This window comes from Pantherophis guttatus, chromosome 6 (assembly GCF_059756535.1).
Source record: "Pantherophis guttatus breed Tessera chromosome 6, ASM5975653v1, whole genome shotgun sequence".
Lineage (NCBI taxonomy): Eukaryota > Metazoa > Chordata > Lepidosauria > Squamata > Colubridae > Pantherophis > Pantherophis guttatus.
Genome location: NC_142068.1, coordinates 61,664,109 through 61,689,723, shown reverse-complemented (window position 1 = coordinate 61,689,723; position 25,615 = coordinate 61,664,109). Strand labels below are relative to the sequence as shown.

At 43.9% G+C, this 25,615-nt stretch overlaps 1 protein-coding gene across 4 annotated transcripts in view; it reads right to left on the bottom strand.

Annotated features, from left to right (window-relative positions):
• DOCK1 (dedicator of cytokinesis 1) overlaps nucleotides 1-25,615 on the bottom strand; it is a 427,633-nt gene that overhangs the window by 360,333 nt on the left and 41,685 nt on the right. For all 4 annotated transcript variants that reach the window (XM_034436445.3, XM_034436446.3, XM_034436447.3 and 1 more), the window contains exon 2: nucleotides 5,535-5,618. In XM_034436445.3, the coding sequence (XP_034292336.2) occupies nucleotides 5,535-5,618 (84 nt within the window). The remainder of the gene's footprint in view (nucleotides 1-5,534; nucleotides 5,619-25,615) is intronic.

The window sequence follows — 25,615 nt, the reverse complement described above, 5'->3', positions numbered from 1 at the left end:
GGGCAGACTGGGGGTTTTGTACGTGTGCGTGTGCTGCTTGTGCAAATTCAGCTTTACACAGTCGCATGCCAGTTACACGGCCCGGTTCCCAACAGGCCATGGACTGGTATTGGGACACAGATCAGGGGTTGTGGACCCGTGGTTTATAGCAAGTTATTTAAAATCTATACAAGTTGTAAACTGAAATATTTTGCTCAAAAATAAATGTGTTACCCAATTTAGATTCTACTTCTACTTTCCTCATATCTTTCTGCATGAATAAGGCCTTTCCCTCTCCCAATTTTAATTCTACAGTGGTACCTGAGATATTTTTCAGATTGCCTTCAGTGACTATATATTGTAGTATAATTTCAGTATATTAAAACTTTTTTCACATTTGAGGAAACAACATGCCGTACTCTAGAAATAAAATGGTAATGTCTCATTTACTATGTCCCAATCTGCAACACATCTGCAAGTGATCAGCATCATGTGTTTTTATTGCTAACAAGCCCATTCTGGTTTAGGATGAGTTTTTAATTAAAATAAAATCTCACAAACAATAAACATTCAGAATCATGGTGCTATGTCAGACAAATTGGGAGATTTTTCACACAAAATGTATCCATTCAGCACAGATTTGGCAGGAAACCTTGCACTGCACACTGTTATATATGCCAGGCTAAGGCTCAGGGAGTTCAAACAAATGAGGGTTTACTGTACTTGGGGCCCATTCTGTAATCATTGCTATAGTTTTTGAAATTTGCTTGCTGTTTCATTTCCATATTCTCCTCTATCTCTGATTTTATCCTTTTATTTTTTTTTCTTTCCAATATTTCTATCTTTTCATTCTCTTCTCTTTCTTTTATTCCTTTTTAATTGGTAAAATTCTTGATAGAATTCTTGATAGGAATTCTACATTTAATGTATTGTCTAGTTTTCTCTGCCATGACTCAGGCTCAGGACTCAGATTCTGAATCTGAAGAAGCTACTCAAGCTAAATCGGTGGAATGTCAGTCTCAGGAGACACCAAGCCAATAATCACATAAGGCTGATTAGAACAGGCACCATCCGGACAACTTGAAACCTACTGCTATCAGTCTTACTAAATGCTAACATTATGGTTATCAGAATTAATTAGCTGAGGAAGAATATATTTTCTCACAGCCCTAGACTGCCTTCCTCTTATTTCACAGTTACAACCTACAGGTGGGTGGGGGGAGCTGAATACAGAATTAAGCTCAAATCAGAATCACACACACAAAAAAAACCTGAGCCATAGTCTCTATTATATGTAGCTATATAAATTAATCAGTTCCAGAAATTCAGTTGTGCATTATAAATGGGAACTCTATATATGAATCAACTATATCCAACCACTGACTGAAGCAAGTAACTAAATTACTTACCTTTATTAAAGGATAAAGAATTTATAATGGCAAATAACCACTTTGCTACATGTTACAAACCAATATCAATTTCAATTTTGCATACAGATGATTTTTTAAGAAGGACGACATTATTTAAACCATAGTCTGTGATGTAACTTCCATACTGAGATTATTTTTTCAAGTGTTTAAATCCATATATAAATGACTGACATACAACCAGTTAAAACTCATCAAGCTAAATTACTAAAATAATTCATCCCTTCAACATTAAAATATGTATAAGCTTCACAGAACCATGTAATTCATAATTTCACTAAATATCATTTAAAATAATTCTTAATGTATTCAACTGGGACAAACGTTTAGCGTGAGCATTTTCTCAAGTGCCGAGATCTTCAAAAGCATAACTAACCAAAATTAATGGCTGTAATTTTACTGCTTTAAACATATTTAAATATTTCTAAATATTTAGCTATCAGTTAGTATTTAGTTATGCAGGAAGCAAAACCATACCAAAACTATTAAAAAAGACATTCCTTAATTATCAGTTGATACTACAGCTAACATAAAAAAAAACCTGCATGCATGCATTGTCCTTTCTAGATAGGAAAATATTATTGTGAATTTTATCATCTTGATTAAATGCCATATATTAAAGTTGATTTACAAATATTTTATTAACTAATCAATAAAAAGAAAAAATATTACATAATTAAAAACATTAATGTTAGCTAGAATTATTAAATAAGATTAAGATTCTCAAAAAATTACCTATCAATAGATCCATTACTATCAAATTATCATATTTTATCAACTATCAACCTCCCTGATAAATAATATTCAAGCATCAGACACTTAGATAATATACAGCTTCAACAAAAGCTGCATTATTTCTCTAGATTAAATGAAAATTTCTAGTACTTGATCTGAAAAAAAAGATGCAGAAGTGGCTGTTTCCTAAACAAACTTTTAAACTTAGTAACATTTATTACTTGAATTCAAAATCCTCATGAAGTAATAAATATCATTACATTTTAAATGTGTACGTTTTCAATTGTGGTTTTTTACTGCTATATGCCACCCAAAGTAATTGTGTGTCAGTTGGATGACCATTTAAATTTGTTTAATGAATAGCAAAAGTTTATTTAGAAAATAGTCATTTCTTCTTCTTGATTAATGCATTTGTCATTTATTTTGTGGAGATGTTTTACACTTTGATATGTTTATGCTAAAACATATAGGCATTATGTATTACAAAGAAATGAATTGCAAGTGTTTTATCAGATTGGCAAATTTAATTTTAAAGCTCCACCTAAATTGAGAAGTGAATAATTCTGCAAATAATGCAAAATACATATAGCCATCTGAAAGCCAAAGTCCAAAAGAGTAATACTTTTTCAGAAAATAGAATATACTACTTTAATGTTGTAGAGACAATACTCAGAAAATTAAATCCTCAAGCAGACCTTAAGAATAGAAATAGCACTTAGACTTACATACCGCTTCGAAGTACTTTACAGCCCTCTCTAAGCGGTTTTACAGTCAACATATTACAATCTGGGTCCTCATTTTACCAACCTCGGAAGGTTGGAAGGCTGAGTCAACCCTGAGTTGGTCAGGAGGAAACTCCTGGCTGCGGGCAGAGTGAGTCTACAATACTGCATTCTAATCACTGCCCACCACGGTTCATAATAGCGAACAACTTCTTTGCTTTAGAGAAGTTCAGACATTAATATTGCACAGTGCTATCTTAAAACAGTTGATATTTGACAACATCTGTAAAACTAAAAACTTTTCTCTACTTTAACAGCCTGATTTGAGCTTAATTCTGCATTCAGCTTTTTTTAGATTTAATGTACAATCTACCTGTCTTCCTTAACATAAAAAGGAAGGGAATTCTGAATATGACCTCTAAACCCAAGTATTGTATTTTTTGGAGTATAAGACACGGACTATAAGACGCACCTACCTTTTTTGGTGAAGAAAACAAGAAAAAGAAATCTGCCTCTGCCTCCCAGAAATTTTGCCTTGTTGCAGCAAACAGCAAACTGCCTGCTTTACTTTCATTTTCGTTTTCAGCATAGCTTGATTAGCACAAGAAAAAAAAAATCTGCTCCCAGCAATTTACCTCCTTGCAGCAGGCAGCAGAGGCCCGCGCAAAACAGCTGAGAGCAAAACTGCTGAGAGTCGGGAGGCCGATCCAATCAACTTGTGCTAATTAGGCAGTATTGAAGCTGAAACAAGCTGTTTCTTCTTGCTGCTTGCTGCAAGGAGGTAAACTGCTGGGAGGCAGAGGCCAAAGGGTGGGGGCCAGTGGGTGGGCGGGGCTACATTTGGTGGATAAGACACACCTAAATTTTCACCCCTTTTAGGGGGAAAAAGGTGCATCTTATACTCCGAAAAATACGGTAGTTCATTCACACAAAGTTTATCTGGCTAATTTCAAAAACTAAACAGATCAGGTTAGATCAGGATACAAATAGAATAGGATACATCAAGAAATACTGGGCCTATAAGCTAGAATGAGAAGTTGAAAAAATATAAGACAATAGCAAAACACTGCCACACTATTTCAAAAAAAAATGACATGTCATGTCCACAAAGTCATGAATTGAGCTAAAACACAAAATATTTTCTCTTATTGTACTTTAGAAATAGTATAAAGAAATAATTAAATTAAAACAGAGTTGCATAGGTCCACTTATACACATAAAAGTTGACACATCCTTCCATCCTTCCAAGGTCAGTAAAATGAGGACCCAGATTGTTGGGGGCAATATGCTGACTCTGAAAACCACTTAGAGAGGGCTGTAAAAGCACTGTGAAGGTGTATATAAGTCTAAATGCTATTGCTATAAAACCATTAGAATGACATAGAATCCATGAGTGTAAAACATCATTCAGAATCAAATTTATGCTGCCACTCAGTTAGCATACAACTATCATCATTATCCAGCAATGAAGCTTGACTTTTAGAAAAAAAAACATATAGAAAATGAAAGTAGGAATACATATCATTTGCCACTGAAAAGACATATTACTATGCATATTATAAACAAGCAGTCTTTCCTAGCTTACACAGTACTGTATCAGTGGTGGGCTGCTACCGGTTCGCCCCGGATCAGGCGAACTGGTAACGGTGGCCGGAGGCTCCACCCACCCACCTGGACACTTCTGCACATGCCAACAAGCGAACCGGTAGCAACAGGTTTTGAAACCCGCCCCAGTACTGTATCAATGGAAACATCTTCCATTTATGTCTAAAAGTTAGAGAAAAAGGAATAAAGGAAGAGCAAGCAAATGTATATATTGATGAGAAAGAAAATAATTCTAGCAAGAGCTTACTGGGAAGGGGTAGTAGGGTAGTAGGGGAGAATTGATAACATTGTAAAAGGAGTGCAGCATTGTATTTGCAGATACAAGGAGACTGAAAACATAATGCATTCAAAGGTAGGCAAGCACAGTTGGATGCAAGAGAAAGAATGAAGAGATTGTCTCCTATCTTACTGTACTGAAAATTCCTGGGTACAAATCCCTATTCAAGAATGGAGATTTTAACTTGGCAAATTACTTTCACCTTAACTGATTTCACAGAGCTGCTAAGAAAACAAAATGGAGAGGCCTCTGTATACATTTCATTAATTAAACATCTACAATAGTAAACATTCCTGCTGCTTTAATTTATGATGAAGAAAACGCATATAAAAGGTTATTTCTGAAATAGCTGATCACCATGTAAAAGCATTGCTGGTTTTTTTTACAAAGGAGTATAAGTAATTTAGAAGATAAGTATCTTTTATATTTTCAGCATTTAAGATGGATTTTATTTATTATCTGCAAGGGTACCAAGAACATCTATCACCTTTCTTAACAGATACCACCAGAGATCCATACAAATTAAGGTACACTAACCTTAACCTTGGGGGGTTTTTTCAGAAAAAGAAAAAAAAGACATTTGCATCTCACAAAGGTTATTCATCGATTATAACATGCTTGTTTAATGTGTAGTGACTGTTAATTTTAGTGCCCATTTAAATGTTTCAATATTTCATTAGGTCTCAAAATAGAACCGGTTTTCCAAAATAAGCAAGACACACTAAGTCAAAATGCTAATAATAATGATTGCGAGAATAATGATTAGGAAGAAACATTTATTCCACTTGCCTTCATGTGTTTCTAGTATGTGCATGGTGTCTCCTATTTGTAGTGACAGCTCATCTGGACCCCGGGCATCATAATTATAGAATGCTAAAAGGGAAAAGAAGAAAAAAGGTCATTATTTCATTTTTAAAAATGCCAGAAAGAAAAACTCCAAATGAGCAAAAATTTGAGACACACACACACACACACACACACACACACTTTGTAGTCATTCTTGTGCTGACATGGTTGAAAGCAGTTTAATCAAATCAAAGTCCTTCAAACATTTATTTATTGAATTTATACACCGCCCTTTTCACTACCTTAGTAACTTTGTAAAACAAAGCTTAACGAAAGCAAAGGATAATGAAGTTGTACATATCCGTCCTGGGTAATGGTGTGGTTGCACTGTCCACTCAGTGGATAATGTGAAATAGGCTCATGGCCACCATGGTAGTCATGAACTCTCTAGCTGTTTCCAAGATTCACCCTAGAGATGGCAAATTGAAGTCCACAACCAATCCTGAGCTGGCCTCCAGCAGCAGCATAGCTTCAAAAACAGGATTTCACACCAACAATTTGTGGAGCAGCATTACTGACGATCAACCGATTCCCAAATGACTGCTGCTCTGCCCCTCCTGCCCTGAGGTCTTGGCTGGTGTCATACACACAATCCAGCTGGGCACATTTCAGAGTGGAGATATACTGACAGTATATCAAGCTTAACTTTCTGTATAGATGAATTCAGCCTAATATACTAACAGTGATATATGTTTATACAAAAATAAGTTCTATTAAGTATCAGGTAAATAGATATGTGAGATCGAATTTGGATTGGTCATCCGGACCAGAGATTTACTCCTGAGGCACGTATATTTGCCTTCATTCATGAAACAGATATGTATTCTCTATGATTGTAGGATTTTTTAAAAATTATAGAAGTGCTTTTTGAAGCTATGCTGCTGCTGGAGGCCAGCTCAGGATTGGTTGTGGACTTCAATTTGCCATCTCTAGGGTGAATCTTGGAAACAGCTAGAGAGTTCATGATTACCATGGTGGCCATATAAGAAAAATCTGAAAGGTGTATAAATTGGTACAATATAAATAAATAACTCTTATATCTGATCACACATCCATAACAAAAACTGACAGTACAAAGCTTGAACGTGATTTGTAGACTCCAACATAAAATGTTAGTCTCATAAATGAGTCAGTATAAACAGACATATTTGACTGAGATTCTAGATTATCTTTATGCAGATATCTCTTTCTGTAGTGTTCTGTATTACTGGATACTTAATGGTTCTGCTTTTTGTACAAAGCAGCTATGTTCAAAACATCAAAATCTGTAATATTTTAAGCTTGAAATTATCATATCAATATTTTGAGCTTAAAACAAATATGTATAACTTGAAACCTTTTTGGGGGGGAGGGCTTTAAACATTTTTTAAGTTGCCTCTTATAATTTTGTTTTTTATAATTTTTAAAACTTTTGCTTGTACATTGCTTTTGTTTTTTTCCTCCTCAGATTTACCTGAGTGACTCACAGTTCATACCCAAAAATTGCAAGCGATTAATCTGCATCCCACTAATGATTCTGTCAATAATTGCCCAATTGGACATAAGAAAAAAATGACAAAGTAGTGTATTTTTCCCAGGACCCTATCAGGGAAAAGTCTTTTCTGACTATAAGGTCAATAAAGATTGACAGCTTTGTATATCCATATATCCCGCTATCAAATTACCAAAGTGAGGGGCCTGAAAACTAAAACATATGAAGAACGGTTGCAGGAACCAAGGCTAGTCTAATGAAGAGAAGGACCAGAGGTGACATGATAGCAGTGTTTCAATATTTGATGGGCTGTCACAGACAGGAGGGGGACAATCTATTTTCCAAAGCACCCAAAGGCCAGACAAGGAACAATGGATGGAAACTGATCATGGAGAGATTCAACCTAGGAATAAGGGGAAATTTTCTGAATTTGGTTGAGAACAATCAACCAATGGAACAGCTTGCCTTGACAAGTTGTGGGTGTTTCATCACTGGAAGCAGTCAAGAAGAGACTGGACAGCCACTTGTCAGAAATTGTATAGGGCCTCCTGCTTGAGTAGGGTGTTGGACTAGATGACCTACAAAGCGCCTTCCAACTGTTATTCTGTATTCTATTCTGTATTTCTGGATGCCAGTTTTGTTATGAAAGAACTACAGAATGTACACTGTAGGGAAGATGACTATTACTAGAGATGAATCACAATCACTTGACTAAATTACTTTCTTTGGGACCAGTTTCAGTCAGTGTAGGTTTAAGGGTAGACCCTGCTCTGTAGACCTCTGCTTTGTGGACTGCCATGGGGCTCTCTGTCGGTCTCTCTCTTCTCCGTTCAACATCTACACGAAACTGTTGAGTGAGGTCATCCAACAGCATATGGTTCAGAATCATCAGTATTCTAATGATAACTAATTATTTATTTCAACTCCAGACCAAACAAGTAGGATTCTCAAAGTCCAACCCCTACACCTACAAGTTGTGTCGAGATAGATAGGAGAAACAATACCCTACAGGGGTGGGCAACTATGGCCCTTTTATGACTTGTGGACTGCAACTCCCAGAATTCCTGAGCCAGCCATGTTAGCTCAGGAATTCTGGGAATTGAAGTCCACAAGTCATAAAAGGGCCATAATTGCCCACCTCTGCCCTACTATCATTTGTACCTACACTAGGTAGTCGGTACAGGTAGTTCCCAACTTACAACAACTTGTTCAAGGATTGTTCAAGGTTACAGCAGTGTTGAATGAAGCAACTTATGACTAATCCCCAAAGATGGATTTCCCTAACCGTATGATCAGGCAACACTGGAATGTTTTTCCAAATTATCTAGGGTGATTTGTTTCACCAAATTAATTGCGTAGCTCATCACCAATCCTTCTCTAATTTGGTCAGAGATAAAGCTTTCCATCCCATATTTCTGGCAAATATTTAAAATCCAATATATATGCTGACATTCTATGCTAATCATGCTTAAGTTTGCAAATTTCATGGTTGATGGTCATGTGTCTTATATGGTTATCAAAGAACTTTTAAATTTTGACTAACATTTTGATAATTATCCAGTACTGGTTCAACATCCTCAATAATAGGTGGGCCATTTAGCTCCAACCTTCTCTTTCTACCTTGTCTGAAGAAATTTTGGTATGGAAGGCTACTTCTATATGCAGTAGTGATCACATATACCAACTAATTGGCTTCTGAAATGATACACAACCCATTATCAAGCCTTAATTCTCTCTAATATAAACACATTTGTCATATTTTTTAAATAAACAGGTTATCTAAGAAAAATGAGAATAAACAAAGCACAAAAGTCTGCTTCTTGGAAAAACAACTTCAAAGATATATACAATGAATACAAAATATTCAGAACATAAAAACCTTCTATGGATAGTTTTTGACAGCATTCATCTTCATTTTCTTAATGGCTTTTTAAAAAAGCTACGTCAGCATTTTCTCCAGTCATTCTCTTCAATTCCTCTCTCTTATCTTCTCACAAAATCATGAAAAGTATGGCCTGCCAACACAGCTTTAAATTAACATTTGAAATGGTACTTTCTCCCTTTAAAACAAAAATTCTCTCTTCTTAGATCATTTTTAGAGAAGCACAAAATTGCTACAGATGTATTTTCAACTGAGTCACTTCCTCATTACATGCACATTGTAACAGAACTGTCTTAATAGAATTTCATTCTATACATGTCTTCTCTGGAGCAAGGCATTACTTGCTTCAGAGTACTCTGAATTAAAAGTAGTTATTCCAAATACAAGTTTGACTCAAAGCAAGTCCTGTTAAATTCCTTGGGGCCAACTTTTGATAAGGCATGTACAAGATTTCACATTAATATACCAGCAAACCTCTATGAAAGCGTGACATTAATGCCTTTCTTACTTACTATAATAAAAAAAAAAAACTTCTGCTCATAACACAATAAATCTTACTAAACATTTTTTTCAAAATATAATATTTAAAAGCCATCACAAAAACCAAAGGCCTACTATACAGTTAAATATGTTGAAACAAACAAAAATATAATACAGAGGACAATCTAATCTACCTTTGTTCAACTTGGTCCCTTTTTTGGTGTGTTGAATCATGTTCTGCAACTCTCAATTATCCTGGCTTGTTCCTTTTGGTTAGAGATTATGGAAGATAAAGTCCAGCACATTTAGAAGGTGCTAGACTTTACAAAGCTAATTTAGCTAACAGGAAATGTCAGGAAGATACACTATTTTATACAGTAATTCTAGAAAATGATAATACTGGACAATTTTTTAGGATGTACATTATTCAATAACATATCGCTGGTCAAAAACCTTCTCTGCTGCCTATCCATAGGGATTATATTGAAGCACTGCAGAATGTTGCAATTTTTGATTATGTGTCCAAGCATTCTATACTTTCCTAAATTATAATACATAAGAAGTACTGTACACTATAGTGTCCATGGTATTTGGAAGTTGGCAGAAATGTTCCATTTTCAACCTAGACTCTATTTCTAACTCTAATATTATTATTTCCAACACAATGTATTCCACTGAAAAGCTGGCTGGAAAGGGGCATTGGTCTTACCTCAAAGCCCTTTCTCGGGATGGTGGGACCAGCAGCCAGGAATGGGTTAACTCTGTTATCCGATAGGACTGAGTCTGCAAACTGTTAAGCTCCGCCCCTTCCTCTTGCTTCCCAGCTTTTGACGAGGATGATACTGCAGACTGACGTGCTGAGCTTGAGAAAAAAAGGTTAGTCCCCTTCCCGGATCCCAGGACCAGAAGGCACACTGGGTGGGGCTTACTGCTGGTCACACCATCCCGAGAAAGGATATTCAGGTAAGACCAACGCCCTTTCTCCATAAAGGTGGGACCAGCAGCCAGGAATGGGACATAACAAAGTAGTCTGTCCTAATGGGAGGGAGCCAACTGGCCTGGTGTCCCCTGCTCTGTATGAACCCATTGGAGCACCCTCCAGCCAAAGACCACCTCTGCCGAGGCATAAACATCTAGCTTATAGTGGCGGATAAATGGTGAAGGGGATGACCAGATTGCGGCCCAACAGACCTCCTCCAAGGATGCTTGCATAGTCCACGCGGCCGAGGTGGCCGCGCCCCTGGTTGAGTGAGTGGTGATACGTCTAGGGACGGCCAAGGCCCGGGCCTCATAGGCCTTAGTAATACAAGCCCTAATCCACCTCCCCAGAGTAGAGGATGTAACCCTATGATCTACGGTGGCAGATTGGAAGGAGATGAAAAAAGACTCCGTCCTCTGCAGGGTGGAGGCCCTCTTTATATATATATATATATATGGAGAGCTCTCCAGACATCCAAGGTATGCCACGTACATTCTAGGTGGTGGACTGGTTCAGGACAGAAATTGGGGAATATTGATTCCTGAGACCTGTGGAACGTAGTGTTAATATTTGGAATGAATGTAGGGTCCAGATATAGGAGGACTCTGTCGGAACGGAAGACACAAAGGTCATTCTTAATCGAAAGAGATACTCAGATATTCAGTGGGCCAATGTTACGGCCACTAGAAATGCCACCTTAAATAATAGGAATCTGAGGCTGGCCTCCCTCAGGAGTTCGAAGGGGCCCCAGGTAAGGGAAGTTAAGACCTTAGTAAGATCCCAAGTGGGGTAACGGTGGACCACGGGGGGATGAAGATTGGTGGCACCCCTGAGGAACTGTCTAATCAGTGGTTGTTGGGAAAGGGAGCCCCTGGAACCACAAGTCAAAATGGAGGAAAGGGCTGCTACCTGTCTCCGAAGAGTGTTTGATGACAATTCCCCATCGAGGCTGTCTTGCAGGAAGTCCAAGACATGAGCTGTGGACACCTCCATGGGAACCAGGCCCATCTTGGCACACCAGCTGCAAAAAGCCCGACAGGAAGCATTGTAGATACGGTTGGTGGAAGCCAGTCACAAGGCCTGAATAGTGTTGATGACCCTGGAGGACAACTTGTCCTGCCTCAGCAGGCTCCGCTGACGACAATCAGTTGGAACCACTGAGGGTCCGGGTGGACCAATGCCCCCTAGCTGAGGGAGATCCTGTCCTGGGGGATCCTCCAGGGTTGAGCCACCAAAAGGGCCACCAGGTCCGCAGACCAGGTCCGCCTGGGCCAATGAGGAGCCAGCAGCAGAAGCTCTGCTCCCTCCTCCAGCAGTTTGCGGATGACTTTGGGGATCAGAGGGAAAGGGGGAAAGGCATAAAGCAGTCCTGGAGGCAATGGGCTGCGCAGGGCATCCACTCCCTCTGCCCCTGGTGTCAGGAACCTGGCAAAGAATCTCAGTATTTGGCAGTTGTCCCAGGTGGCAAACAGGTCGACTGTCGGGAGGCCAAAGCGGCCCGATTGTTCCCGAAACAGGTCCAGGTGCAGGCGCCACTCTGCATGGTCGACTGAGGGTCAGCTGAGCCAGTCCGCCTGCACGTTTTCCCCCCGATATATGTGCAGCCCATATGGACCACAGATGAGTCTCTGCTCAGAGACTCAACTGTTCGGCTTCCTGCATGAGGAGCCGAGAGTGGGTTCCTCCGAGGTGGTTGATGTGTGCCTTGGCGGCCACATTGTCCATAAGAACTAAAATGTCTTGATCCTCGACCACAGTCTCAAAAGTCCTGAGGGCCAGGCAAATCACTCAGAGCTCTAACCAATTGATGTTGTGACTCAGGTCCTCCTGAGTCCACTGGCCCAGGGCCATGTGTGTTTCAAGGTGAGCTCCCCAACTGTAAAGGCTGGTCTCCATTGTCAGGACTAGGCGATGCGGTTCTCTGAACTCTTGTCCCCTGGCTATGGTGTGGGAGGTCCACCATTTGAGGGAGAGACGGTCCCAGATGAAGTATTCGTCGGAATTAAGTGGCTCTTGGCCAGGTATACGGAAAAACCGTGGTCTCGTAAAACCTGAATTATGGTATCCAGGTCCTTCCTCGCCAGAGGCTCCGAACTGGACTGGATAAGGATATCATCTAAATAGAACTGGATCCTTATCGGCCACTTCTGGAGGTGACCCGGCAGTGCGGCCATCAGTTTGGTGAACACTCTGGGAGTGGAAGAGAGACCAAATGGCAGGGCATGATACTGATAATGTTTCCCCGCGTAATAAAAGCGGAGAAACTTCCTATGGGCTGGAAGGATGGGGACATGGAGGTATGCCTCCATCAGGTCCACTGACGTGAGGAAGTCGCCCTCTCTGACGCTCTTCAAGATGGTCTGGAGAGACTGCATCTTGAACCATCATTAACAATACGACGGTTCAGAGACTTGAGATTGAGAATTGCCTTCCATCTCCCCAAGGATTTCTGTATCACGAACAGGAGGGAATAAAACCCCTGTCCATGTTGCTCCAGTGGAACCAGCTGTATGGCCTGAATGTCCAGAAGATGTTTTATGGCCAATTCCATGAGGAGCCATTTTGTCTGATCCCGTGATAGAGGGCAATGTACGAAAAGACTTGGGGGCCTGGAGAGGAATTCCAGGGAGAGGCATGACCTGACCGTCTCCCTGACCCAAGCATCCGTGGTGGTGCCCTCCCACTGGCTGGCAAATAGCACCAGGCAGCCCCCAATGGGAGGGTTGGATGCGCTGTCAGCGTGGGTGTCAGAAGGAATGACCCCTCCCACCCCAAAAGGGTCGTTTGGGAGGGTACCTCTGTCTGTGACCATCCTGTCTATCCTGAGATCGCCCCTGTCTGGGGGAAATGATCTGTGTGATCGTGTTTCTGCAAACCCACTGTCTGAACCCTGAAAGGGACAAAAATAAGGGGTCGGCCTGGACTCTGCCCGATGGGACATGTTCGGCAGGAACTTATGTTTATCCCTGGATTCCATCAGAAGGGGGCTGAACAATTTGTCCCCAGCATACGGGGCAGATGCCAGACTCCATTTGTTTCTGGCATCAGCATGCCACTGGCAGAGCCAAAGGAGTCGGTGAGATGCTATTGTGGAGCCGATGGATTTGACTGCAAATCTGGAGGCGTTCAGTGTAGTGTCTGCCAAGAACTCTAAGGCAGCCACAATCTTATTCAGATCCTGCTGTGATCTGGTGTCTGTAGCTGGCAGACGGTCTTGCAACTGTCTGAGCCAGAGCAGGAATGCTCTATTAAAAAATGAAGCAACCAAGGAAGCCTTAATGGCCAATGCTGCAGACTGGTGAGCCTTCACTAGCGACTGCTCAAACCTCTTGTCCTCAAGATGGAGGATTTCCTCCGGAGGACCTGTTAGACAGAGGGAGTGGACAGTGCTGCCACTGGAGAGTCAACGGTGGGAATTTGGAGGGAGTTAGCCAACTCTGTGCCCAAATTGTAGAGATATCTGTTGAGGTTATTAGGAGAGGGGCCGGAGACAGGTGTAGACCACTGTCTTCATACGACAGCCAGAAATAATCTAGGGACAGGCACCTCCTCTGCCTCAAAGGAAGGTTCTGCAAATAGAGGGTCATAACAAGGCTGCAATCAAGCAAGCCTCATTATAGCGTCACGTGGCAGGCCGCAGATGAGGCAGAAGCCTTTTGTCCCAGTCCGGTGGATCTAAAGGAGCTAAGCAGCGTTTTTGTCTTGGATACTGTGAGCGGCAAGCGAAGCATTCCTCCAAGCCTCTGGGACAAGCGTCGTGGAGCCCAGCTCATGAACGCTAGCCCCGGGAATCCCTTATGACCATGGGGCTGTAGTCGCCCACAACACAGTGAAAGGAATGATCTTACCGAGCGCTGGAAGAAACTGCCTTTGAAGTTCTTCTCCTTCGTGCTGAACAGCTGAGTCGTGCTTGACAGGCTAGTGCCATGGAGACTCGCTCGTGAGCACTGCCGTGGACTATTTTAAATTCCGATCGGTCAATAGGGCTGGAAGCCTCCAAAAGCCCTTCGGTCCTGGGATAGGCGGTTTGGGGCCAGGCTCATGAGCACCTCCCTTAAGAACTGCCAGCCGGCAGCCTTCACGCCATCAAGTGGCCTTCAGCGGGCTCAGGCTGGATTGCCTTTCACACTGGAATGCAGGGCTCAACAAGCAGACCTGGGAGTTCTCTGAGATGGTGTGCCGAGAAGCGGCCTTCAGCGAGCTCAGGCTGGATCACCCTTCTTTCTGGTAAATAGCAGGCTCAACCAGAGAACTAGGAGCTAAAGTTGTTGTTAGAAGTAAAGCAGTCAGGAATACTTAGCTCAGATAAACACATCTGTCCAAGTCAGACTGAGTCTAAAAGCTGGGAAGCAAGAAAAAGGGGCGGAGCTTAACAGTTTGCAGATTCCGTCCTATCGGATAACAGAAAGAGTTAACCCATTCCTGGCTGCTGGTCCCATCTTTATGGAGAATTACAGAAGCTGTAATAATGTAACTTGGAGACAGTGTTTCCTTAGCATACAGAATAGTAGGACATACATGTAACAAGAGTTCTTCTACAGTACTTCCAAGACCATGCAACATCTCTCAATTCTGGTTCAGTCTACAAGCCTATGAGAAAACTGCTAATCAGTCTAGGACAATTTGACATTGACAGTCATTACAACACAGTGTCTATACAACAATCTACTCCTTAAATACAATAAGCTAAATAGGCATCTGATAGGAACTGTCATTCACATTGCACACTGACCTCTGATGAATTAGAAGCATTGATCCACAGTACTTTGTGATAGGATTTTAATTAAATTTCTTTTTTTTAAACCAACTTGTTGGAGAGATAGCCTGAAGCATGCAGCTCTGCATAGCTTTCTTTAAGCATTCTCCAAAGAGACAATAATGTTAAAATCCAATTCCTTTTGGGGAACAAAAAAATAAACACTATAACAACTGTTCGTGTGTGTGTGTGTGTGTGTGTGTGTGTGTGTGTGAGAGAGAGAGAGAGAGAGAGAGAGAGAGAGAGAGAGAGAGAGAGAGAGAATCCATCATGCTAAGCTAAACAAAATTAAGGATGAAATGTAGTGAGCAAAGAAATTAATGTCAGAAGTTAAAATTAAATTTAAATAAGCCCAGTTTACACCAAAACTATTTTTTAGATCCGTATTTTTCTATCCTTGAAAGTCATACCTGATTCTACCCTGTCAGTATAGAAAGAGACCATCTGAGAAAGAGAAAGAAATACCAGATTTTGAATATTAAGAAAAATGTTGGTGGAGAAGTGAAATTCTAAACAGTGCCTTTTGCACTGGCATCGGTCCTAACTTCGCTCACTACATTTTTCCTTCATATACAACACCTTGATCTCTGACACATGTTTTTTTAAAAGCCATGCTGTAAATTACATCATACAAGGTACTAATTTACTGAAACCCATTTGGATTCTTCACCAACAGCCTAGCATCAATTACAATAAACTGAGAAATGTATATTTGCCTTAATTCAAAACTGAAAAAATTCAGGACAAAATAAGGTAGGCCCAGATAGGCAAGAAGCACATAGCCTTCTTTAGCTGATCTCAAAAAAATTAAGCACAATTTAAGCATAGTTAATACTTAAATAGAAGTCCACTAAAATCTATAACTGGAAGTTAGATAAGGAAGCCATGGAGAACTGTTTCTAGGAGACCTTGATCCATTTCCAAGGACATTCAGCATAGTATAGATAGGGGGAAAACATTTTGGAGTTTTCTATAATATTGTGTTCTGAACTTCCAAATTTGTATACCCCCTACTGGGAACTTATTTGAAAAAAAACATTACAGAAGGAGAAAATTACAAGCCATTCTTACTATTGTCAAGAACACAATGTTGACTATGATATGAAGTCACTATAAAATTTGGTAGGTTGCTTTTTAATACCAAATAATATTATGCAAAATCATTTTCAAGCTGGAATCTTAGACAGATAAGATCATGTTGTTTTAACTGGTGCTTAACTTATGTCATGAGTCAAATACTTTCTTTAAAATTAGTTCTTGGAACAATGACTGAAGTTCTTTTTGTTCCCTTCCAAATATTTACAAGTAGTCCTCGACTTACAACAGTTCATTTAGTGACCGTTCAAAGTTACAACACTGAAAAAAATTACTTCTGACCGTTTTTTACAGTTACGACCTTTGCAGCATCCCCATAGTCACGTGGTCAAAATTCAGACGCTTGGAAACAGACTCATATTTATGACAGTTGCAGTGTCTGGGGTCATGTGATTCCCTTTTGCGACCTTCTGACAAGCAAAGTTTCACTTAACAACCGAGTTACTAACTTATCAACTGCAGTGATTCACTTAACAACTGAGGCAAGAAAGGTTGTAAAGCGGCACAAACTGACTTAACAAATGTCTCACTTAACATCAGAAATTTTGGGCTCAATTGTGGTCATAAATTGAGGACTACCTGTATTCACTTTGCTTCTAATTCACTTAAAGAGCATTTTCAAAAGTATGTTTTAAATTTATACATAATGCAAGCTGGCTTCAATGCGTCAAAGTTCTTTTTTGCAATATATTATCACTTCTTGGCTATTATTAACAGCACAAGGAGTAAGAAATATTAATACTAACCTTGATTTTATTTTTAAACCTTATCAAACTGAACTATTGGTTTCATTTAATCACTGCATCTCTTAGGAATCCTAAAATTACAGGTATTTTGCAGGCTGCTAGAGCCTTGAGGCCATACTGTTTAATTAGTACACATTTCAATTGTATATATCAACTGAGGCAAATGTTACAGATAAATTATATTCAACATGCAAATCTATCAACATCTTTAAAATAACAATTAGAAGAATTTATTCCTTATTTAGACCAATCATTCTGGCAAAACATCTTCTATGCTATTTTCAAATACAGGTGGTTCTCAATTAATGAAGTTAATAAATCCCATGAAATGGCCACATTATTCAGATTTGCATTATTTGAAGTGATATGTCTAAGGAAAATATGATAATTGTTCTAGCTGGATGGAACTAGGCTATGAAAATGTTTAAACCTAAATGTTTAAATATATATTAATGAAAGCAAACAATTAAAAGAAAATACTTAAATATATTGTTAACAACGTCCCAGAGTAGTTACCGAAAACAAAATAAAAATAAAAAATTCTAAATATGATCCATAAAGGTAAGCTTACAGACAAAAAAGATATTGGCTTCATATGGTTTAAACATATGAAGAATGACTGCAGGATTTTGGTATGTCTAGTTTAATGAAAAGAAGGACTGGGTTGACATGATATAAATGTTCCAATATCTAAGGAGCTGCCACAAAGAAGAGTGGATTAGTCTATTCTCCAAAGCATCTGAAGGCAGCTGACAAGAAGCAATGGATGGAAACTAATCAAGGAGAGAACCAACCTAGAAACAAAGAGAAATTTCCTGTCAGTTAGCACAATTAATCACTGGTGCAATTTGCCTGCAGAAGTTGTGGGTGCTCCAACACTGGAGGTTTTTAAGAAGAGACTGGACAACCATGAAATGAGCGTTGGTACCTACCTGATACGCTCCTTCTCGGGCTGGTGGTCACGGCAGTCAGGATGGGAGGCGACACGGGTGCGAGTTGTTTAGGACCGAGTCTGCAGAGGAAACGAAGCCCCGCCTCCCTGCTCTACGCGTCAGTTTTGAGACGAGGAATCCTGTGCAGACTGGCGTGTCTAGAGGACAAAAACATGAAGAGAGGTAAGTAAACCCTCCCCCCCAGCCTTCCCTTCAGAGGTTACCACCAGCCCGGGGCGGCCAAAGGGAGGGGCTGACTGCCGTGACCACCAGCCCGAGAAGGAGCGTATCAGGTAGGTACCAACACTCATTCTCCAGTCAGGGTGGTCACGGCAGTCAGGATGGGACATACCCAAGTCCTGTGTCCTGTCGGGAGGGAGAAGGCCGGCCCCGGTCCTAGGATGCCTGATGGACCTGCTGGAGCACTCTCCTGCCAAAGGCTGCATCCGAAGAGGCATAAGCATCCAGACGATAGTGTCTGATGAAGGCGTTAGGAGAGGCCCACGTGGCCGCCCGGCAGATCTCCTCTACTGGGGCCCTGGTTGACCAGGCCGCCGAGGTTGCGGCGCTTCTCGTTGAGTGGGCCGTAATGCCCCGGGGAACCAGCAGGGAAAGTGAAATATAGGCTGTAGAGATGCATGCCCGAATCCATCAGCCCAAGGTCGCTGATGAGATCTTGGTCCCCAATGAAGAAGGAAGGAAGGAAACGAAGAAAGCATCCGTCCGCCTGATCGAGGACGTACGAGCCAGATAGACCTTGACAGCACGGCGAACGTCTAACTTATGCCAATTTTCTTCCAAACGATGACGCGGTTGGGGACAAAAGTTTGGTAAGACCAACTCCTGGGACCTGTGGAACAAGGAGTTTACCTTCGGGACGAAGGAAGGGTCCAGTCTGAGGACCACCCTGTCCGGGTAGAGGATACAGAGTTCCCTGCGGACCGATAGAGAAGTCATCTCTGAGATTCTTCGAGCGGAGGTGACCGCCACTAGAAAGGCCACTTTCAGAGAGAGAAGTCGAAGGGATACCTCCCTCAAGGGCTCGAAGGGAGCTTTCGTTAGGGCTGAAAGGACTCTAGGAAGGTCCCATGTAGGAAAACGACGTACCGGAGGTGGGCGGACATTGGTGGCACCTCGTAAGAACTGGCGAACGAGCGGATGATGAGACATTGTGTGCGTCGAGCCGCAGGAAAGAACCGAAGAAAGTGCCGCCACTTGACGCCGTAGGGTGTTAGGTGATAGTCCCGCTAGAAACCCTTCATGAAGAAACTCTAAGACATGTTCCACCGAGGCTGAGGGCGGTAATATTTGACGCTTTTGACACCACGCAGAGAAAGACTGCCAGGTAGCCTCGTAAATCCTGGTAGTAGAGCCCCTCCTAGAAGCTTGTATGAGGTCGATGACACCAGACGAAAGAGGAATGTCCCTCATAATGAGCCGCTCAGTCTCCACGCGGTTAAGCGAAGCCAGTGTGGATCCGGATGAGACAGGGATCCCTGCAGGAGAACCATCCGATCGTCCGGAATCTGCCAGGGTGGTTGAACCGAGAGAGCTCGTAGATCCGCGAACCAAGGGCGACGGCTCCAAAAGGGTGCAATCAGGACGAGCTCCGCCCGATCCTGAAGGAGCTTCCTGATGACTAGAGGAATGAGAGGAAGCGGAGGAAATGCATACAGGAGGATATTTGACGGCCAACTGCAACGGAGAGCGTCTACTGCTTCGGCTCCTGGAGTTGGGAACCTGGAGAAGAACCGAGGTGTCTGATGGTTGGACCCCGAGGCAAAAAGGTCGATGGCCGGAAGACCGAATCGAACCACCAGTTCCTGAAAGAGATCCGGGTGGAGACTCCACTCCGCTGGGTCGATCGTGGACCGGCTGAGGGCATCCGCCGTCCGATTCTCGATCCCGGAGATGTGTGCCGCTTTGATGGAGGACAGATTGGTTTCCGACCAGGAGCCCAGCCTGTGAGCTTCGCGCATGAGAGCTCGGGACCGCGTCCCCCCTTGCCTGTTGACATGGGCTTTCGCCGAGACGTTGTCCGTTAGGACGAGGATGTCCCGGCCCTGCACCAGGGTCTGGAAATGTTGCAGAGCGAGGAAGATGGCCCGAAGCTCCAGGACGTTGATGCTCAACTCCGACTCCTGGGAGGACCACTGTCCCTGAGTCAGGTGACTCCCCAGATGAGCGCCCCAACCGGTTAAGCTGGCGTCCGTTGTGACAAGTAAGCGTTGAGGCTCGCGGAAGGCGCTTCCCCTGCTGATGTTGTCGGAGATCCACCAATCCAGCGACTGCAGCACGTGCTGGGGAACTATTACTCGTAGGAGGGATGAAGCCCGGCGGGACCGCTGAAATGGCAGCAGGAACCACTGGAGGTCCCTGCTGTGTAGCCTGGACCAAGGGACGATCCCAAACGAAGACACCATTTTGCCAAGGAGACAAGACAAGGTGAGGAGAGAGGTTGAGCGTTGTCGCTGTACCTTGGCTGCCAGTGATCTCAAACTTAAGATACGGTCCGGAGAAAGGAAAACTTCCGAGGAGACCGTGTCTATAATAGCTCCTAGGTGTTGGAGCCTAGTGGCAGGGACTAAGTGGCTCTTCTTCCAATTAATGGAAAAGCCGTGTTCTTGTAAAATCCTAAGGGTCAAGGCTAAATCTCGATGGGCCTGCTCAGAGGAACGAGATAACACTAAAATATCATCGAGATAAAAGAGAACCCTCACAGGGAGGTTAGAAACAAAGGCCATAAGGGCCACCATAATCTTAGTGAAAACCCTGGGGGCTGAGGAAAGGCCAAAGGGGAGGGCACGGTATTGATAATGTTTCCCATTATAACAAAAACGAAGGTACCTACGGTGCTCGGGAAGGATAGGGACATGAAGGTAGGCGTCTGTCAAGTCAATAGATGACATGAAATCCCCAACTTGCAGGGAAAGCAAAATCGTCTGAAGGGATTGCATCTTGAACCGGTGATATGTTATATGCCGGTTCAAGGCTTTAAGGTCGAGGATGGGGCGCCAATCCCCGGAGGACTTTTGAACTAGAAATAAACGGGAGTAAAACCCCTTCCCAAATTCCGAAGTCGGAACAGGCTGAATGGACCTGGAGGCCAGCAGATGGTAAATGGCAGCCTCCACCCGGGCTCTTTTGGCCCCAATAAGGGAAACAGGGCAACGCAAAAATAACTGAGGAGGGGTAGACCTAAACTCTAGGGGAAGGCCGAATTTAACTACATCCTTGACCCAATTGTCAGAAACTGTGGACTCCCATTTGGAGGCAAAAAGGGCTAAACGACCTCCAATCCCAGAAGTCTGGGGCAAGTTAACGAGACCTGCGAAAGGGCCTGCCACGGCCCCCACGTTGGTTTCGCCTGGAGGGGAACCGGGGCCCTTGTCTGACCTGGTGATCCTGGAGAGGAGCTCCCCTGGACTGGAAAGGACGTTGGTAACGTTGGTAAGAAGGAGTGGAGTCCGAGGAACGAAAGGATGAAGGACGAAAGGAATTCGCCGGACGATACTCAGATCTACGCGAAAGAGCTGGTAGCACCTTGCGGTGGTCCCAGGTTTCAATAAGAAGTGGTTCCAGAGGAGCCCCGAACAAGTTGGATCCAGCATACGGAGAGGATGCTAAGCGCCATTTGTGGCGGATGTCGGCCTGCCAGTTCTTCAACCAAAGCAACCTTCGGGAAGTAATCGTAGAACCAATGGACTTGGCCGAAAAGCGTGAAGCGTTCAAGGTGGCGTCGGCCGAGAATTCAACCGCGGCCAGAATCTTGGTTATGTCCTGTTGTGAGCGGACATCCGAGCTAGGAATGCGTTTTTGCAACTGCTTCAGCCAGAGGATAGAGGCTCTATTAAAAAAAGAAGCCGCCGAGGAAGCCTGAGCAGACCAGGCTGCTGACTGATGGGCTTTAATCAAAGATCTTTCCACTTTCCGATCCTCTGGTCGCAGAGATTCCTCCGAGGGACCTGACAAGGGGGTTGGAGAAGCCAGTGCGACTATTGGAGGGTCCACTGCCGGGACCTGTAACAAATCCGCGAATTCTGAAGCTAGATGGTAAAACCTTCGATCTAAAGAATTAGGAGCGGGACCCGAGCTCGGGAATTTCCATTGCCGTTGCAATACGTCCGAGAACAACTTGGGAGCCGGTATAGTCTCAGTCATAACCGATGGTTCTTCAAACAAGGCCGAGGCAGGATCAGAAGACGAAGCTTGACCGGAAGACTTAGCTCCGGGGATGCCCAAGCGGGTGGTAGTCTGGGCCTTAAATAAGAGAGACCGGAACATCTGTGGTCTGAAGAGACCCACAAAGGAGGGTTGGTCGGGTTCCAAACCCTCATCTTCAGATAAGTCTTGGTCGACCAAAATTTCACCCTCTTCTTCCTCAGACAAGGAACCCTGGCTGACCTTGGAAGGTGAACCTGCCCGTTCCGGAGGAAGATGGCTTGTGTCCATGGGAACTGAGCGCAGGGAGAGGGCCTGCTCATCCAAATAGTCAGAGACACGAAATGAGGCTCTCTCTTGCAGTCCTTGGGCGATGCCTTGTCTTATGGAAAGAGCTATCAAATTTGCCAAGTCGGGAGAAATATTCTGCCCTTGGGTATTAATAGCTGAGGCCAGAGGAATAGTCTGACCTTGAGGCAGAGAGTCCTCGGCCTGGGGAGAGGGATCAGGGCCTGAGGTTCCAGTAGACACCCCATGATCCCCTTGGAAAACGGCCACTGCCTCAGAAATGGAGACATTGTCCTCCTGGTTAGAATGGTCAGGGGAGAGAGGAGGAGGAGGAAGAGGGGCCTCAGGAGCGCGAGGCGAGAGCCCAGCCGGGCGAATCTCCCTCGACGCCGAAGTTGCGGGAGGACCCTTGTCCCGGGCCACTGAGGAAGAGGAGGCCCTGTTAAAGGCCTTCTCCATAGCCTTATGACGACGCTCCTCATCCTTAGTAGATCTCGAGGAAGATGTGGAGCGGATCCCTGATGGCCTAGGGATATCCTGGTGCTTACTCTTCTTGGCCCTGTGGCCCCCGGAGGTCCCCTCCCCTGGATCGGGCTCATGGGCCCGCTTTCCCCTGGCCTTCTTCTGGCGGGAAGCCGCGCTCAAAGTGGCGTCCGCCATCTTGAATTTAGTCCAAAGGCGCGCGGAGACTCAAATGAGGGCAAAACCGACCTCTGTAGGGCAGACGGGCTCCCAGCGCCGAAATCGGCGATCCGGTCGTGAAGGGGAGGTCGGAACGGCGCGCGGTCCAAGGAGGCCAGTAGGGTGGCGCGGAATGGGCGTCGCGCTTACCAGCTGCAGGGCTGAGCCCGAGTCGCAGCTACCGTCAAATGGGAAAAGGGCCGAAATTGCTGCCGCGCGGCAGAGCAGAAACCGCTCGTGCGCGCCGAAGGGTCTGTCAGCCGACAGCCCTACCGACAAGCGGTCTTCAGCGGAATCCTCCGTTCACGCTGGGATTGAGATCAGCGAGGCCGGGCCTACAGAAGAAACTTGAGACACGCCTGTCCTACTCTACCGAGTCGAAAAAACTGACGCGTAGAGCAGGGAGGCGGGGCTTCGTTTCCTCTGCAGACTCGGTCCTAAACAGCTCGCACCCGTGTCGCCTCCCATCCTGACTGCCGTGACCACCCTGACTGGAGAATGGTATAGGGTTTCCTGCTTTACCAGGAGGTTAGAGTAGGAGACCTTCAAGGACTCTTCCAACTCTGTTATTCTGTTTATTGTCTTCCAAAGTATTTTAGAAGTATAAATTGAACTTTCTCTTTCTCTTTCATTGAATCTTCATAAGTATATTGCTAGAAGCAGAATATTTTATCTGCATCCAAAATGCATGCTTCAACTGAGGTTAGGGGTTTTTGTTGTTGTTTCATGCCTTCTACAGCTCAAACAGTATCTTCAAATTCCTTGGTAGTGAACTCTTTTACCTGCACATTACTGTTTCTTCTGATGCACTCTTCCTTTTCTCCATTTTGCACACATAAAAATTAACAGTATTTATAACCCCAATGGTACCTCATGTGTACAACCCTCAACGGCACACTTGCTAGCCTCACATTAACTGAATTTTGGTTTGCATTAAACACAATCTGGTATCAATTTACAATTCACACTAAATCAAATATCTTTATAATTTGTAAAGTATCCAATTAAAAGGTAACATTGGAATCCCTCTTAGAATATACATGAATTCAATGTATTATTCATTTTGATAACATTAACCTTGCTCTAAAAACTTTATTGGAGATTTAGATATTGAGTTATATCTACTGAAAGGGGCGTTGGTCCTACCTGATACGCTCCTTCTCGTTGAGTGGAGACAGCAGCCAGGATGGGTAGCAGCAGCCAATCAGCATGAAGGACTGGGTCTATCAATAATATTAAGTCCCGCCCTTGTTGCCGGGCAGACCCGCTTTAGGCGAAGGACTGAAGAGATAGACTCGGCGTGTGGGAGACGAAGAAACCAAGTTCCAGAAGAAAAAACAAGAGGAGAGCAACACCAGACTGGCCAAAAAACAAAGGGAGGGTCTGGCTGCTGTCTCCACTCAACGAGAAGGAGCGTATCAGGTAGGACCAACGCCCCTTCTCCATTGAGAGTGGAGACAGCAGCCAGGATGGGACATACCCCAGTTCACTGTCCTGAAGGAAGGGCGGGGCCAGACTGGTGAGAAACATCCTCCCCCGCAACCACCTGTTGCAACACCTGTCTACCAAACGCAGCCTCAGCGGAAGCAAATGTATCGATCTTGTAGTGCCGAATGAATGGAACGGGCGAAGACCACGTAGCCGCCCGGCATATTTCTAATAGCGAAGCTTGAGTAGACCAGGCCGCCGACGTGGACGCACTGCGAGTGGAATGTGCTGTTACATGAGCCGGTCGCGGGAGAGAGCGGAAGTCGTAGGCCGATGCGATGGTTTGCCGGATCCAACGGCCAACTGTAGATGCTGTCACACGAAGACCCAGAGAAACGGGTAAGAAGGATACAAACAAGGCCTCCGAACGGCGGACCCCAGCCGTTCTCTTTAGGTAAATACGCAGTGCCCGCCGAACGTCTAAGGTGTGCCAACGACGTTCCCGAGGATGAGATGGTCTGGGGCAGAAATTAGGTAGTATGAGTTCCTGGGACCGATGAAACACTGAGTTGACCTTCGGAAGGAAGGTGGGATCCAGACGGAGCACCACACGGTCAGCATGAAAAACACACAGATCCGAGCGAATTGACAAGGCGGCTATCTCCGAGATACGTCGGGCCGAAGTTATGGCCACTAGGAAGGCGACCTTGCAGGATAACAACCGGAGACTCGTTGTCCGCAACGGTTCATAAGGAGGGCCCATAAGAGAGTTCAACACCAATGGCAAGTCCCAGGTTGGATAGCGATGCAACACCGGGGGAGATATGTTAGCAGCACCCCGGAGGAATCGTCGAATTAGAGGATGCTGTGCCAAGGACGAGAGAGAACCACAGCGAAGAACCGAAGAGATAGCCGCCACCTGGCGTCTCAAGGTGTTAGGAGAAAGACCCTCCGAGAAACCCTTCCGAAGGAACACCAACACGTCCACAATAGATGCTTGAAGGGGTGAAACATCATCACTGGCACAATAAGAGCAGAAGGCCCGCCAGGTAGCCGAGTAAATCCGGTTAGTCGAAGGACGACGAGAGGCTAGGATAATCTGGATCACATCGCCAGGAATGTTTG